At 38.4% G+C, this 16,329-nt stretch overlaps 1 protein-coding gene and 1 pseudogene across 1 annotated transcript; one reads left to right on the top strand and one right to left on the bottom strand.

Moving 5' to 3' along the window:
- Positions 1-2,991: 2,991 nt before the first annotated feature.
- On the bottom strand, positions 2,992-9,334 carry LOC127139033 (GTPase IMAP family member 9-like; annotated as a pseudogene).
- Positions 9,335-12,432: 3,098 nt separating this feature from the next.
- LOC108888413 (protein YIF1B) lies at positions 12,433-16,329 on the top strand. The gene is made up of 7 exons (XM_018684398.2): positions 12,433-12,545; positions 12,872-13,001; positions 13,121-13,225; positions 13,457-13,593; positions 13,789-13,944; positions 14,097-14,190; positions 14,950-16,329. The coding sequence occupies exons 1-7, from the start codon at positions 12,451-12,453 to the stop codon at positions 15,103-15,105; spliced, it is 873 nt and encodes a 290-aa protein (XP_018539914.2). The 5' UTR covers positions 12,433-12,450; the 3' UTR covers positions 15,106-16,329.

Raw genomic sequence — 16,329 nt, 5'->3', positions numbered from 1 at the left:
AGAGATTTTCCATCAAATCTGCACAGCTGGACAGGGTACACTGCAGGAAATAGGTACCTAATCTGCACGACAGGACAGCTGCATGTGTCATACTAGAAGACATCGTCAAGGCTCATATTTGTTACTTAACATCACTCCTGATGCAGCTCAGTGTCACGAAATGTTTGATACATGAAAGCTCAAGCTGTTGGGATGGGACAAAATAATTCATTTTATCTATCTGTACCAGCAGATGGCACAATTTCACACTTAAGCAGACAGCTCACCGGCTAGCTGAGTGACAGCAGGGTTTCAGATGTGATGAATCTTCACTGCTGTGGCAGAAGTCATCAGGAGAATTCAGACTGCGCCATCTAGTACAGTGGAACACTGACTTGATCACGCTACTTTTCTATTCTGTCCAAACTTACAGGAGAGTTGAACTGCAGATGTGGTGGCTCAATAAATCTCAATAACACCATCTAGTGTTTGGCATTAGACCAGTTTGAAACCCTTTTCAATCCAAATTATGTCAACTGGGCCTCAACACAAACACATTCACTTTTTCTATTGTGACAGTAGCTCGTTTTATTTCTCAGTGACAGTTTTCAAGAGAACTGTGTTGGAAATTTGACACCAGCTCGAAAATCTAAAGTCATGTTCACTCATAAATTAATTCACTCTGTTTGTGCTCTTCCCATGAGCAAATGTCACAAACATTTTAACCTTTTAGATGTTAAATATTCATGGTAAAAACTTTTTCTAATACAACCCATCAACTCATTGCCTATTATGTTTTCTGACAAGAAAAGAAGAACACGTTTATGCTTCCTCTTGCAAATAGAGCAATACAGTTACAGTGCTTCAGTGCTGCAAAGAGCACATGCAGGGATAACAGGACTTCCACTTTGCTCGCACTAAAAAGCTTCAGTACAGTAATTATTTTCAAAACATATCCATTGGCTACACATGCACCTCACAAAAGGACTTTGATTGTAACATAAAGCTCTGCCCTCAGGCTCCTTAAAGCTCAACATCATAGAGGAGGCAGAGAGAGAGAGAGAAGAAAAGAAATGGCAGAAAATGGGACAAGAATAATCTACCATGATGCAGAGCAACAGAATAGATGAAACTACTACAGTGACTGTGAGGAAACGAACACAGTAAAATACACAAGACTTTTAAAACACAGAACAGAATCACTTTATTTTGCCTCTTTGAGTTAAGTTAGTGGAGCACAAGAGTCTAGTTTTTCTCTTAAATTTAAAAATCCATGCTGGCATACAAAACTGAAAAACCTGTATAATGCAGTAAAATACAGTCCCTAAATTCAAAACTACTTTGACACTGACAAATCCTTAAAACAATACTACATATAATAATAAAGGCACAAATGTAGGAAGCAATGATTGGTTTATGTCAGGGAAACAGCAGTACATGTTTTTTGTGGTTCATGGATGCTTCACTTGACTCAGTTAAGAAAAAAAGTCCCTTTGTCCTTCCTTGCGTGTCTTCTTTTCGAGGAGCCACTTTGCAGTCTGCTTCTGAGTCATCTCTGTATGTGTGCACTGTCTAAAATTGTATATATAAAATGAAAATTTGTACTTTACAAACTTTTCTTACACTCCAGCGACTCGATGTGTGCGGCTACGTTTCATTCCCAAGTAATTTTCTTTGCATTCTCTCTAAAATTAGACCTTGTAGCATCTGCATCGTGTCTGCTCTTGTTACAAGGCTGCTCTTGTGATGAGGCTGTGGGATACTAATACTTTATTGGCAGGCAAAAAAAAAAAGCAGTAAACAAAGAAGAAAATTGAGACTCATGTTACAACATTAAAGAGCTCAGCTGTACATTCTCTTTAATTTACTTTGCTGAGCTTGGTTAGACCCTCTTCTTACAGTAAACAAATAATGTGGCACTCACTGTAATCAGCAGTGTAATCCAGTACACTCTCCTTCCTTTGCAAAAGAACTTGTAGAGTTTATTGGTTAGAAGTCCTAAAAGTAAGACCTTAATAAATTAACGTATTTCCGGTTCCTTACCTGTGCTGCCATCAGTGATAACTCCATTATCCCTGGATTGATGGTCGCCAGCCTGGGTCTGTATAGGAATGACGCTTTGTTGGGAGAGGAAGCGTTGCAAAGCAATGCAAGGGAGAAGAAGATGTAAGAGTACGTAGAAGCTTCTCCAAAACTGAACTGCAGTGCTTCGCTGGATGAGTGCAGTTGTGGATATGCTACATAATGACACAATGAACGCTTTTCATGCTTCATGGAAGAGTCTATTCACTCAGCACATCTCTCTCTCTCTGTTTCTCTCTCTCTCTGGATGTGTATGTTGGGAGGGCAGGGGTAAACGTGCACTTGAAGCATGCCAGGCAAACAGTGTAGAATTATTGATGCTGGTGTTGCTTTGGCACATAAACTCTTTTGACACTGCTACCCTGTACATCTTCTTCTTTGGGTTGAAACTCATAATCCCTTAGGTGGATCTGTAAATTATTCATCTCAATATGAAAATTTACATAAAAATCATCTTTGTGCATATGTGTGCTTGTCTTTCCATTTCTTGCAAACTTGTTCTTATTAATAGCATAAAACTGATACAAAAGCACTGGTAAATGGTTTATTAACTGTAAATGAAGGCATAAATTACAGCTTATCAGCCCTATTACATTTAATCACAGTCTGTTTTCATACTGCAGCTGAATAACAGCCAATATCAGCAAATGTTTCTTGTCAGGGAGCCACTTAACCTATATTATCCATCTGGCTCTTTGTGGGACTTCTTATGTGATGGGTGAGGGGCACTTCATAGTATATGTGTAAACCATAATGTCAAGCTCCCGTTCCTTTTATAAATCCATCCATCTGTTCAACATCAAATTAGGTGTCAGTGTCCACAGAAATGACTCATATAAGAATTTTCTAAGCTTCATCCATATGGTCAATGGTTTGGTTATTATTAGGCAACTAGAACCACTGAATACAGGTTAGACCCCCATAGGTTAAGGTTAGGTTGGATAGCAACATTTCAAACTCAAATTCCCTGAAAATCAGCAAAAGATGTGTATATATATGTGTGTGTATATATGCAGTCAGGTGCCATTAAACCATTGCTGAGGTAGAGGACACAACAAAAAAGCACCAGTCAAACTTCAAACGAATGAAAACGATGTGGAAATTTGGAAAAGGAAATATTTGCATTTATGTTTGTTTCATATATTAATGTGAGGAAGGTTACAGTCTTCTCAGTGTTCCACACACATCTGATGTTTTTGTCTGCTGCTGTTTTGTTGTCTCTTTGTTGGAGCTGAGGCATCAGTGGATGTTTTAGTCATGAGTTTCATCTGTTTCCTTTCACTCTAAAAATGTATAAAACCAGATTTTAACTATATCATTGGTATATAAAGATTCAAAGTGCATTTTCCTGTTGATACAAATGGCCTCAGAGGATTTGAAAAAAAAAAAAAACTCTCACAAATACTCTCCGTTATATCACACAAAATGTGGCGTTGCTCAGATACAGTCACGCATACGCCATTTTTTGTTTGTTTGTGCTTGCAATGAGCTTGTCTGTGTTGTTGAATTTAATTTCCAAAGACAGATTCACCCCAAGCCACTCGTGTCTCCAGTGTCACAGCCACAGCGCACCAAGCTGTTAACTGTAGACCTCTATTGTACTCTCTGGCCTTTGGAACAATTACTACCGCATGAGAAAACCCCTTAAAATAGTCTCTGTTCTGGCTTTTATGTGAGTGTGTGTGTGTGTGTGTCTGTTTTAAAAAAGAGAGCGAGAATATGACTATACATTTATGTGCTCTACATGTACAGCACATGTGAGTATGTAGGCCTGTGCATGTTCAGCATGGCTGCTTTAGAATAATGTGTGGCTCTTTTATGCACAGTACAGTCCATTTAAACAGAGATGGTCATTTTCCCTGAGGGCCAGTGAGTCCAGCTGTCAGCAGAGAGAGTGACACAAAGTCATTTTAAACAACAGAGAAAGAGAGTGGAGAAACGTGGACTGGAAATTGGCAATTTTGGAATTTTATTTTTTGACACATATTTATTTAACCATTATCCCATCACAGTAAATTAGTGTGTTTTATACTTGTATTAGACAGGCGTGGCTGTCTGTCTGAGCTGAATCTCCCTGCAGTATTTCTGTGTCTCCTCTCATTCTGTGTAATTCTTTACAACACATCTACTTCCCATCTGTCTACAACAGCTCTTTGGCATAGATAGAAAAAACACTTTGATGTCCTCATAGCCATAATGCGTATTTGTGTAAAAATTGTAAACAAAAACTACAAAATACCAACAAAATTATTCAGTAACTGTTATAAATTGTTGTTTTTTGTCAGTTGGGGGCAGCACAACAAGCTGTACATAAACACTTATTAAATGTGTATGGTGAGTGTGCTGCAAACAGTTTTGAGTTTACAAATCTAGTAGACGTGGACAGACATTAGCAAGTGTTTTTGTGTCTATGACAAATAACATTCATGCTCTGTGTCCCGAAAAAAAAATGAAAACTTGTCTTTGAGCATGAATCAGTAGATTACATCTCAACTATTTCACAAACTGCATGAGCATGGATTGTTTATTCCCTTGTTAATGTAAAAATATTGTTTGTATTATTGCAGCTTTAGGTTACATGTCAGACTTCAAAGTAACTATAATGTATCTGCTGACACTTGATAGTAATGAGCTGATTCAAAGACTCATCTGAACCTGTAGTCAGATAACAGGATATGTTGGCAACAGCTGCCTCCACAAACACTGCAATGTTTGTCATAGTTTCTAATAAATAATGGCATCCAGCACTGAAAGTATTATGACTATGAAAGGATAGTCTGGCATGGAAAAGAGGAAGCTTATTTGCAGAGCAGTAAATCTAGGACATAGTGGAAGATTATTTTATCTCTTCTCATTATGATCCATACAAGTTGGTCAGTTCATTATAAAAGATGAATGGCAAGTACCTGTGTAAATTCTTTGGTCAGTACTCTTTAGCATGCTGACAATGTCAGTGCAGCACTTACATACTTTATTGGGTAGCACATTTATTTTTCAGAACTTTTACTGCTGATGGTACCAAGAGCCCCACTGCGGCCCCTACAGCTCCACCCACTGCTGCTCCAATGCCCATGCAAACTGGACCTCCAACAGCTGCTGCAGCAGCTCCGATTGCAATCCCCACTTCAGCAGATGTTACGATCATACCAGTTACAAAAAATTTGTTTTTCTTCTCTGCCTTTTCTCTTGATTGTGATCGATGATATTCCTTGTTCCGCTCCAGCTTTTCCTGCAGCAGTTGTCCTTCAAACATGGCCCTCAGTTTTTCCTCCTCTTTGCGTATTTGCTCCGCCTTGGCCTTCAAAATCTTCTCTGTTTCTTCTTGGATCAATCTCTCCGCCTCCTGGAACATTGCATTTGTGTAAAATGTTCCTCCATTATCACAGACCATACTTCTAACCTTTGCAAGCAGCTCAGGAACCTGTCTGTCATTGGAAACTGTGTTACTGAACACATGATACCGCCAGTTACATTTTGCAATCAAACTGCTAAGTGGTTGACTTTGACTAAAGAAAACCTCAATTGTTGTGCCTCCCAGCTGCTCACCATGAGTAAAGAGAACCATGGAGTAATCTGCAGCTCTGTCACCGAACACCATCTGCAGGAGTTCAACAGTTTTCTTCCTGTGTGATCTGTCCCTGATCACAATAGGACTGACGGAGGAGAGATACATTCTTTCAGCTTTCTGAACACCTCTTCTTCTTTGTACTTCGTGTCATAAATTCCTGGTGTGTCAATCACTGCAACCCTGCAACCATCCACTGTTCCTTTGGCCTTTTCACACTCTGACGTCACAGAGCCTGGAGAGAGGACCAATCTGAAGGCTTCTCGATTTAATATTGTGTTTCCCGATGCGCTCTTCCCATTTCCTGTCTTTCCAATCAGCACCATGCGAAGTTCTTCACGTGGGTCCAAATCTACTAAACAATGTGAGAAAGAACTTTAGTGATTGGGTGGTTGCATTATGTAATTCAATATGCTGCTAATGTTAGTCACTGTGTCAACTTAATATACTTATACTGTCAGTATCAGACGACTGTGAATATGCAATCAGTGACACCCATGCATTCATGTACTGTACATTTCGCCTTACAGTAAGTATCTGTATCATGTTTTAATGACAATAACACAACAACATTACTAACTTTCATATATATTGTTTGAATTTTCAGTTCTATGTCAGGTACAGTGGCCATGTCATCGAATAGGTCAACATTTTGGAAAATTCATTTATTTCTTTCTGAGAGCAAATGAGAAGATTTATACCACTCTAATGTTGCACTCCAATAACACTGTTAGAGAAGAAGTTCCCCATAAAATATGGAGCTAGTTCTGGTGGAAATTAGCTTAGCTTAGCATAAAGACTCGAAGCAGAGGGAAACAGCTAGCCTCACTCTTTCCAAAGTTAAAAAAATATGCCTACATACAAACAAATCTAAAGTTGAACACACAATTTGTGTTTTTTTACATCATATTTTATTGTTGTGTACTCAAGATAGATCTATCAGTTATGTGGCAAATATGTTTATCTTAATTAGCTTGTTTTTATTAATCTTCAGCTATTTTTCTAAGTATGATGTAAGTGTTGTCAAAGCAGATGAAGATGTTTAATTTTCTTCATTTAGTTTTTTTTTTTTTTTTTTTTTGCTTATGTTTTATGGTTTTGCATTGTGTTGACCTCTCTTTCCTGGATTAAATTGTATTGGAACAATCATAAATTAAAAGCAGACAGTTATACAGCATATAATAGTGTCAGTCTACAGATAAGGTGTGGCCTTATCTTAACTTTCATTCTTTTCCTTTATTCAACTAAGTAAAAGTCTGATAGTCAGAACCTATTTTTAAATAGAGCAGGCAGCTGGCTGAGAAGGCAGCATAACATTATTTCTACAACATTAAACACACAACAAACAACATAAACGGACTAAAGTAGCAGTTACACACTAGAAAATATATATCTATTGACCTATCTATCTGAAGGATTATGGATAATGACCACATCAGGTATTCAAAGGATGAAATAGAAAAAACAACAGAGAAAAAAACAAATACTAAAATAGGCAAAAAAAAAAAAAAAAAAGACTGATTACTTGTGTTTATGCTCCTTGCGGCTGCCTTCATCTGCCTTCTCTTCTCCAATTTGCTGGCTATAGTTTTACAGATCTGGAGTTCACACAAATGTCTGAAAAGCTCTGTCTTATTTATAACAGAGACTTCGTTGGCAGACACAAGAGAACTGAAAACTGAAACTACATTGCCACTGTTTAGTTGGCAGCTTTCCATCAACCTTTTGTCAGTCAGCACAAGTTCAATCACATTCCATAAACGTGGCTTCCATACGGTAAATCTGTTTTTTATCAGGTTAGAGAAACAGAACATATAAGTAGAGTGTATTGTGTCTGTGTCACCAGGAAATAATTTAGTGATACTGGAATAACAAAACCATTTTCATTTCTCTGTGGAGAGGGATTGACGTGGCAATGTTTCTGGAAGCTCTCAGTGTTTCAGAGAAAACAGATGTTAAAATATTTTAAATAAAGTTTACATAGGGAGACAAAGAAATCTCTTTAATGGTGAGGCCACAAATCTATAAGATTATTGTCATATATTGTGACATCTTGTGTTGTGAGGTCCATCATCCATCCACCAACTTATCAGACAAAGCACTCACATTTAGAGGGGACAGACACACAGAGAAGAGCTGCTCGGTTCAGTCATTGTCCAAATAGTTCTACAAAGGTCACTATCTCAAGGGTTAGGAAAGGATAGTAATGCCAGCTGTTGTTTAAATGTAGACATATTCAGGTTGCCATTTACACACAAGTACAGTGATAACATCTGTGACTTCAAAGGTCACAGTGCGCTGGAAACCAGTTAGTTTGTAGATGAACATGAACCTGTTCCCTCTGTAGGGACAGCGATGCATAGATTCAAAGTATGCTTCAAGCTTAATTTAATTTTGTAATGTAATGTAGTGCACTTCAGCATGTTCCCATGTCTTGCTTACTAAGCTTCCAGTGTTTTTGAAAGACAGACAGCTCTGTGAGGTTGTACTTAAGCATAGTAGGGCTAAATGGTAATGTCAGCATGTTAACATTGTCCATGTGAGCATGTTAACATGCTGATGTTAAGCAGTTATAATGTTTACCATGTTCACTATTAGTTTTATCTGTGAGCATGTTATGCTTAGCTAAGGAGATCACCGAGCACCGTTTTGCAGGTATTTGGTCATAAACCAAAGCATTAGACAAATTTAAATTTTGAGCTGATGATGATAAAAAAATAAAGTGATTACAATTTTTTCTGAGGTGAATATAAATGTACATGCTAAATTTAATGGCAATCTTTCCGATGGTATGATATTTCCTTGAGAACCATATGAACCTCATGGTAGTAAAAAGTCAGGGGAAAAGTTCATCCTCTGAGAGAATGTCTGAATCATATGTCATGGCAATTCATCCAATCTTTGTTGAGATGTTTCAGTCTGGACCAATGTGGTGGGCTGACCACAGGAAAGCCCAACATTACCATCCCTAGAGCCATGCCACATGGCTAAATATGGCAGCACTGATTCATTCACCTACTTGTTCCTATTTTTGTGCCTAACTATTTTGGATGACTACATTACAGGGTGAAATTACCGTGGTCAGCACTGGCAAAAACTGCAGCATTCCTCTAGAGTCTTATCTTCGTTTCCTGTTACTCCTCCTCCCAGATGCAGCTTTCAGATCAGAAACATGTTTTCCTCATTAGCTGATGGAATCCAGTTTCAGTTCAGAGAGAATTTCAGTTTCAGTGGCCATTTAATCTCAAGAGATCAGAGTCAGAAAAAGCTGACTTTCTTCTCATCAGCTTCCTTGTTTTTTGTAACTCCTCTCTCAAGAATTATGTGATACCCATATTTTGGTCACTCTGCAAGTTTAAGCAGGTGACTTCAAGTATAGCAAGAGAACTGTAATGAAATTTGGTACACACAATCAAGGCCGCCAAAGGTTAAACTGTGATAACTTTGGTGATCTCTTTACCTTTACATCTTGTGCCATCATTGGGTTAAAATTTCACCTTACAACTAATACTTAATTGCAAAAATAATAACATTCCCATGAGCCTCAGCTGTGCTTTGTATTCAGTGCTACTTAGCAAACGTTAGCATGATAACTTTTTAAACAAAGTAGGTTAACATGGATAAGATTGCACTTGATTAACATCACTCACCGGAACAACTTCCCATCAGTGCAGACACACAGATTAACTGGAACTGCTGAATACAGGAATGTGGCCACTCCTATGTCAAAGACAGCTACCTTTCCACGCCTTTGCATGTGGAAATCACCACATTCATTCCCCCATGATTATTGTTGTTTTCAATATCAAGAGTAGGACATACAGGACATGATGCAATATATATCATGAAAATACAAAAAATAGTGGATTCTGTTTTCAACATTATATTTCAGGAAAAGTGCATATCCATTGCTAACTAAATGTACTCTGTGGTATTGTAGTATTGTAATAGAGCAGAATCTAATTTGACCTGCTTGTTCTGTTATAATGTAGTGGAGTAAAAAGTACATTATTTCCCTCTGAAATATAGTGGAGTAAAAGTATCAACAGACACAGAGTGTAAAATACTTAAGTAAAGTACAAGCAGGCTACCTAAACACTATACTTAATTTACTTAGTTACTTTCTACCATAATCAAAGCAAAAGTATCTGATAAATGTGAGATTTGTAGTAGTAAAGTAAATGTTGAGCATGTGTTGATGGGATGTGAAAAGTAGAGTGTTAAAATTCTTTATACAACCTGCTGTTGGAAACAAGGACAAACATGGTAAGAAGGGTTTTGTTTAACCTGACACACAGCCAGAAGAAATGCCACTGTTTTTATTGAACACAACTGCTGGCCAAGTATTTGATAAATATGAGGAAGCATGGAGTTAGTCATTTAACAGAAAGGGTGTTGCAGACATGCTGGGAGAAAGAAAACAAAACAAGTTTGGGTAACTGGAGATCATATGGCAAGATATATGCAAGAGCATGATAAAGAATTTTGTCGGTATGGACTGTTAGACCTGTCTGGGTATGAAAACATTCATGTGTATACCTGGAACTTAGGACTAAGCACATTAATAAAACCACTGATTATGCAGTGAGAACTATAGTTACAGGGACTGCAAGTATATTATAAATTAACAAAAGAACATCCAGGTAATTTGAATGTGTAAACTGCTGAACTATTGCTGATGGTGTTATACAGTGGGAGGAAGAGGTGAGATCAACCAAATACAAAAGCTCTTGCTAACCAATTCAAAATAAATATCACATTTATGTGGGTCATAAAGTGCATTCAGGTATCCCTGGAAACAAAATAGCAGACAGGTTGGCAAAAGAAGTGATCAAAAAAGAATTTTATACAATTTACACTTTCAAAATCAGAGTGGCAACAGTACTGGGATAACACAACAAAAGACATCTACACTCACTCCACAATAAAGCTGGCATGGTAAGAAACAGGGGAACTAACGGGAAAGAGCATAAAAAGTCATAAAAGGAAGATCGTGTAGAAAAAACACAGAAGAAAGACCAGAAGTGGTCACATAATTGTAGGGAGCAGGGCAGGTACTGAATTATTTGACAATGATTGAGGAAGACTATATCCACACGGGGGCAGCACCGCCAATTATGTAAACTACCGTAAAATCCGAAAGAAGAAGAAGAGGAACGCGTTTACTTCCGTGTAAATTTTATGAATGACTCCAACTTCCCTGCCAAGCTTGCTAACTAGTACCAACTGCTTTCGGTGGTGTTTGTTATTTGTCAGCCAGCGCTATCGCCAAGTTTGTCCTAATGGATTATACTGCAACTCAAAGTGGGTCCAGACAGCGTAAGTTACGTACGTGACTTTATGTATCGAATCAGTCTTTACTGTCCCCGGCTGCTTGCCGCACAGTTTGTGCCTAGTAGCTTTCTGTCGTACAACGTAAACGGGATTGAAACATGATGTTAGCTCGGCTGCTCTCAGCCGATGGGTGTTACTAATGTTATATCACCTGTAAAATCACACACCAGAATGTCCATTCAAGTCCACCAACGTGGAAATCAGAAATAGCCAAATAAATCGGAATTAGCAGCTGATAGCTTGCCTACAGTTTATTAATAAGCATGAGCTAAGCTAACTAACGGGCTAATTAACCTAACGTTACAAGGGCTAGCCTGGATAACGGTAGTCCCCCGTACTTACCGGCATCTGTACACTCTGTCCTCCTGTGTTTGGGCTCATGTGTGGCGACTATGGGAGATATTTTAAGAAGGTTTATGCCAAACTGTGTTGTTTTATTAAGCTACATTTCCGTGCTTATATTCATTAGTGTACGCCTGTCCCCAAGACGTGTGTTATTTTTTTGACTCGGAGCCGGGACAGGCTGGTGAACAGGAGTGTAAGATGAGTTTTAGGGTTAGTAATAAGGCTATACCCTCAAAATACATGTGATTTAACGTAACCTCAGGTCCCTAAAACAAGAATCTCTGCATCATCAAAATGTAAACAAGCCTCTTCGTCAGAGGAGTCAAGCGCCACACCTAAATAATCTTATTTATGGCTTAAAATATAGCTTTTCCACAATCAGGCCGACTGGTGAGTCTCACGCTGACAGATTTCATATCGGGTTTTAAATAAGTTGTAAAAGGTGTGTCTGTGTGTGGATTTGTTTTTTTCATGTAGTATCTATCATACCCTGTGTTTGTATAACTTGTAAGGGATGACAGGGAAATCAGGTCCAAACAAAAAATCTCTGTAGCTCATGAGGATGATGTAATCTGCTCTTGTGATGAGTGTGTGATAAGATGATTTACTCCCTCAGGGAATGGAATTGAAGAGCTCTTTCTCCTGCACAGAGCATTTGGGTGGTTGCACACAGATTTTGTCCCTTGTGAGCAAACTATGCTTAACTAGATGTGCATTTTGAGATGGCATGATGCTTAAGTCGCTTTACACCACACTTACATCGTAGTGTAACCAGGTTAGGTGTCCCAAATGATGCTGGCACTGTTTTGGTGTGTGGTAGTCACTGACATGATATTCCAAAGTGGTATGCAAAAAAATCTGACTAATCTATCAGTATAATATATGTCATTATGTTCACGTAGTAGCTGGTGTTTGTGGCTGACTGGTCTAAAAAGTCCATTAAACTGAATTTCACTCAAACAATTGAAAAGGGTGAGGTATGCATGCTGATTTCTTTGATTTTCCTGTAAATGTGGCTGCATTTGCTTGCTTTACTAATTTACTAATAAAAATGTAAAAAGTGATTTGAGAGGTTCAGATCTACTCCTTTGTCTGTTTCTGTAATTATTCTCTTATTATATATATCTGTTATCCAGAGGCTAATAATGCGTCTGAGGAATAGCTCCATGGATGGTTCAGATGGCAGCCAGCTGTTTGAGGATACAAGTAGAGCTGGGTCTGGATCTCAGACAGGTTACAGGTGGGAGATATTAAACTGCTCAGTCAAGAATTATATGCAAAAATGGCATTTTACAACAGCAGCTCAATGTAAAGCACAATTCCACACTCACTATTGAGTCTGGAGTTGTAGAAAGTTTGCATTTCATGAAGGACTCACTGTGAATATGTATTGTCTTATTGCGCTTTATGTGTTAATATAATAATATAGTCTTATATTCTAATTCTTCAGCTTCCACAGTCTTTTGTGTCATATCCTCACAATACGTTTCACTGTATGTTTGTATATTAGTTTCATTTCTCTCTTTCAGTTCTTTCAGCTGATGCATTTTCTTGTCATGTTGGCAGGAACCAGCAGGCCGGGCCTCAAGCAGCAGGATTTCCTGGCCAGTCCCTCCTGTCAGACCCCATGTCTAACCTGGCCATGGCGTACGGCAGCTCGTTGGCTTCCCAGGGGAGGGAAATGGTGGACAAGAATGTAGGACTGACTCACAAATATTTCCTCTCCACATTAAATATTGCCCATATTGAATGCTTTCATATTCACATTTAAAGAATAACACATGTATAGTATGGCTGTGTGCTTGCTTGTTTCAGTTGGACAGGTTCATCCCAATTTCTAAGCTGAAATACTACTTTGCTGTGGACACAGTGTATGTGGGAAAGAAGCTGGGCCTTCTAGTTTTCCCTTACATGCATGAGGCAAGTCATGTTTACACAATTATTCTATTAGGCCTGCCACTTTGAAGAAGTAGAGTTGATTGTATAGATGTGAGAATATGTGCCTCCAGTTCTGCTTGAAGCTCTTGTAGTTCAGATTTCTTGAAAAAGTAAACCAGACCAGACACCATATACTATGTTTTTCACACTTGAATATATTTCAGTGGATCTTTTGAGAGCAGGTTTTAAGTGTGTTATCATATGTGTTTGTAGAACTGGGAGGTGAGCTATCAGCAGGACACTCCTGTGGCTCCACGCTTTGATGTGAACGCTCCCGATCTTTACATCCCTGCCATGGGCTTCATAACGTACGTCCTGGTGGCTGGACTGGCCCTCGGCACGCAGAACAGGTACACGTTTTTATCAAAGTGATACAGCTTTGGGAAAGACACTTTATAATCATTTGATTCTTAATCTGTGCACTGATTAGTAACAGCTAGGTCGCAGATTTCCACTTCACGTTGATGACAGACACATTGCTATTAGAGGCTACTACAGAGTTCACTGTATATTTATCACACTGTACTAATTTGTGCACCCCTCAGGTTTTCCCCAGAGCTGCTGGGAGTTCAGGCCAGCTCAGCGTTGGTGTGGTTGATCATGGAGGTCTTGGCAGTCCTGCTGTCACTCTACCTTGTGACTGTTAACACTGACCTCACAACCATAGACTTGCTGGCCTTTTCTGGCTACAAATACGTTGGGTATGGACATCATCTTTACATGTTAATGTTTTAATTTTTATCACCAACACACTCTCTGCAGCTGCTCTCCTTCCTCTTATTCTTAGTTTAAAAACACTCTTGCTCTGTGGATGTCATACATAACCTGACTGTGTCTCTTTCTGTTTCTTTAGGATGATCGTAGGTGTAGTAGCAGGCCTCTTGTTTGGGAAGCCAGCATATTATCTCTCTCTACTGTGGTGCTGTGTTGCCATCTTTGTCTTTATGGTGAGTAAGAGAGCTTTTAACTGTTGATCTTAATTTACTGATTTCCTGTTTACAAATAATTGAGGATGCTTGGTCAACTAAATTTAGAAATCACATGGGTATAACATAGACTGTTGTGACTGTTGGTTGTGACAGCTGACATCTGCCCATTTTCACCCTTAGAAAATGCTACAACTTGCAGAAAAACATTATTTAACCTTTTGATGTAAGTGTATATGGTACTCTTGTACTCCATTTTAGATTTTTTTTTGTGCCACACACATGTAGACCTTTGATACTTTTAGCTAATGTATCATATGAAATCCCATGAAAGGCAACACTAACTTGGTCTAAACCAGTAAGTTACATCCACAGAGGCCACCGTGGCTTCAGATATCTGCTGTTTGCCTCAGAATATTAACTGCCTTGGCACTGCAAATGGTTAAATTTCCTGGAAAGAATGTTCCCTTCTTGAGATACTGAACATTTTTCCTTCAGTCTTTTTGGCTTACAGCATGTCCTTTTTAAAAAAATAACTTTCCCTGTACCTGCATACAGGTAACATGAGAGGTAACTGATGTCAGGTGCATAAAAGACATGAATACACACAAAAGATGGTTTCTCTCAGACTGCCACATGAACTCCTCTTAACCTTGTTGAGTTTCTCCGTTTTGTCCTCATTTTTAGACCTCTTTTTTCATGGCTTCAGTTGCTTCTTTTTCTTTGCATATTGTTTGTTGCCTGGTTGACACATTGACTAAGGATATTTTTTCCCCTCAGATCCGCACTTTGCGTCTGAAGCTGTTATCCGAGGCAGCGGCAGAGGGGAGGCTGGTGAGAGGGGCCAGAAATCAGCTGAGGATGTACCTCACCATGTCTATAGCAGCAGCACAACCCATCTTCATGTACTGGCTCACATACCACCTCATCAGATAAAGCCCAGAATGCACGCTCACTTATGTAGAAGATGAACTTGGCTGTCCGAATGCCATCTCACCCTTTAAAAAAGTAAATAAATAAACACTCAACACACACATCATTGAAGCTGGACTTGGATGAAACACACAAGTTATCTGGATATCCCATCACAAAAAGACAGAACTATACTTTCACAAGACTCAGTCTGTGTATGCATGGAGCAAAACAACACATGCTACAAGACTATTAAGAGAACATGTGAGGCTTTAATGCCTTTTCTCTCACAGCACAGCCCTATTTCATTAGTTTTGCCTTTTTTGTCTTTTTTATGTAATGTTTTCAAAATTTCAATTTGTAGCAAGAGCAAGTGGCTTTAAGTTGTTTTTCTATACTGTGTAATTATTTGTTAATTATGTTTTTTTTTTAGGAATATTTAAGTATGTATGTTTGTGTATAGCAAAGGTATTATTGCTAATATTGGTCTGGTCTGATATCTCATAAGTGATTGTTTCTGAGCCAATAGGAAGAAAAGCGCACTACCCTCACACAAACCGTCCATTTCATGTAAGCGAAGAGTTCAAATCCAGGTTTAGAAGTGATCAGGTGGCTCTGCTTTGATGTTTTGACTGGAGCAACTTCTTTTCTGGTCTGAGAAAGGTCCCACACTTTTCTGTTCATGTTAGATCAGGAAACAAGGATTATTTTACTGGTCTGTGTGGGAGTAGTGTCACCTCTGTTTTGTCTGTTTCATCTATTTGTGCTTTGATACATGTATGAGCTTTGCTGCCTAAAGTCTTGAATAGAAATATCGAAAGCCACGATGACATTTAAGTGTAGACCTCACGATGAATTGAGATTGTTTTAAAAACAGAGTAAATTATAATTTACTGTTTTTCATATTGAAAGTCAGATGGAATAAAGAAAGGGAAGAGTCGAGATGGCCTGTTCTGTGAATTTTTTTTTTGGTCTCCTAGAGATACTTGAAATATTTTAATGTCAGAAATGTGCTTCGTGCTTTAATGTGCTTATGAATCATCTAGTGTCACTATGAAACATACTGCCTATGCTTTTATTTATATAGCCAATGTTAACTCAAACCAGGGTAGGATTCACATTCATTTAAATTAATTCAGGAAACTTCAAAATTCAGGACTTTTTTTCATTCTCCTTAAATGAAACTTATTGATGAATGCGGAAATGCTTATCTCTGTTAACTAAGGTGCCAATAAAAACTTTCAAATA

This window comes from Lates calcarifer, linkage group LG21, assembly GCF_001640805.2.
Source record: "Lates calcarifer isolate ASB-BC8 linkage group LG21, TLL_Latcal_v3, whole genome shotgun sequence".
NCBI lineage: Eukaryota > Metazoa > Chordata > Actinopteri > Centropomidae > Lates > Lates calcarifer.
Note: the sequence above shows the minus strand (reverse complement) of the source record. Positions and strands in the feature narration are given on the sequence as shown.

Bases quoted from the DNA above. Each gene is read 5' to 3' on its own strand.
- LOC108888413 (XM_018684398.2), top strand. From the start codon at position 12,451: ATGCGTCTGAGGAATAGCTCCATGGATGGTTCAGATGGCAGCCAGCTG. The intron at 13,226-13,456 runs GCAAGTCATGTT...ATGTGTTTGTAG, and splicing joins TTTTCCCTTACATGCATGAG to AACTGGGAGGTGAGCTATCA. The intron at 13,945-14,096 runs GTATGGACATCA...CTGTTTCTTTAG, and splicing joins TCTGGCTACAAATACGTTGG to GATGATCGTAGGTGTAGTAG.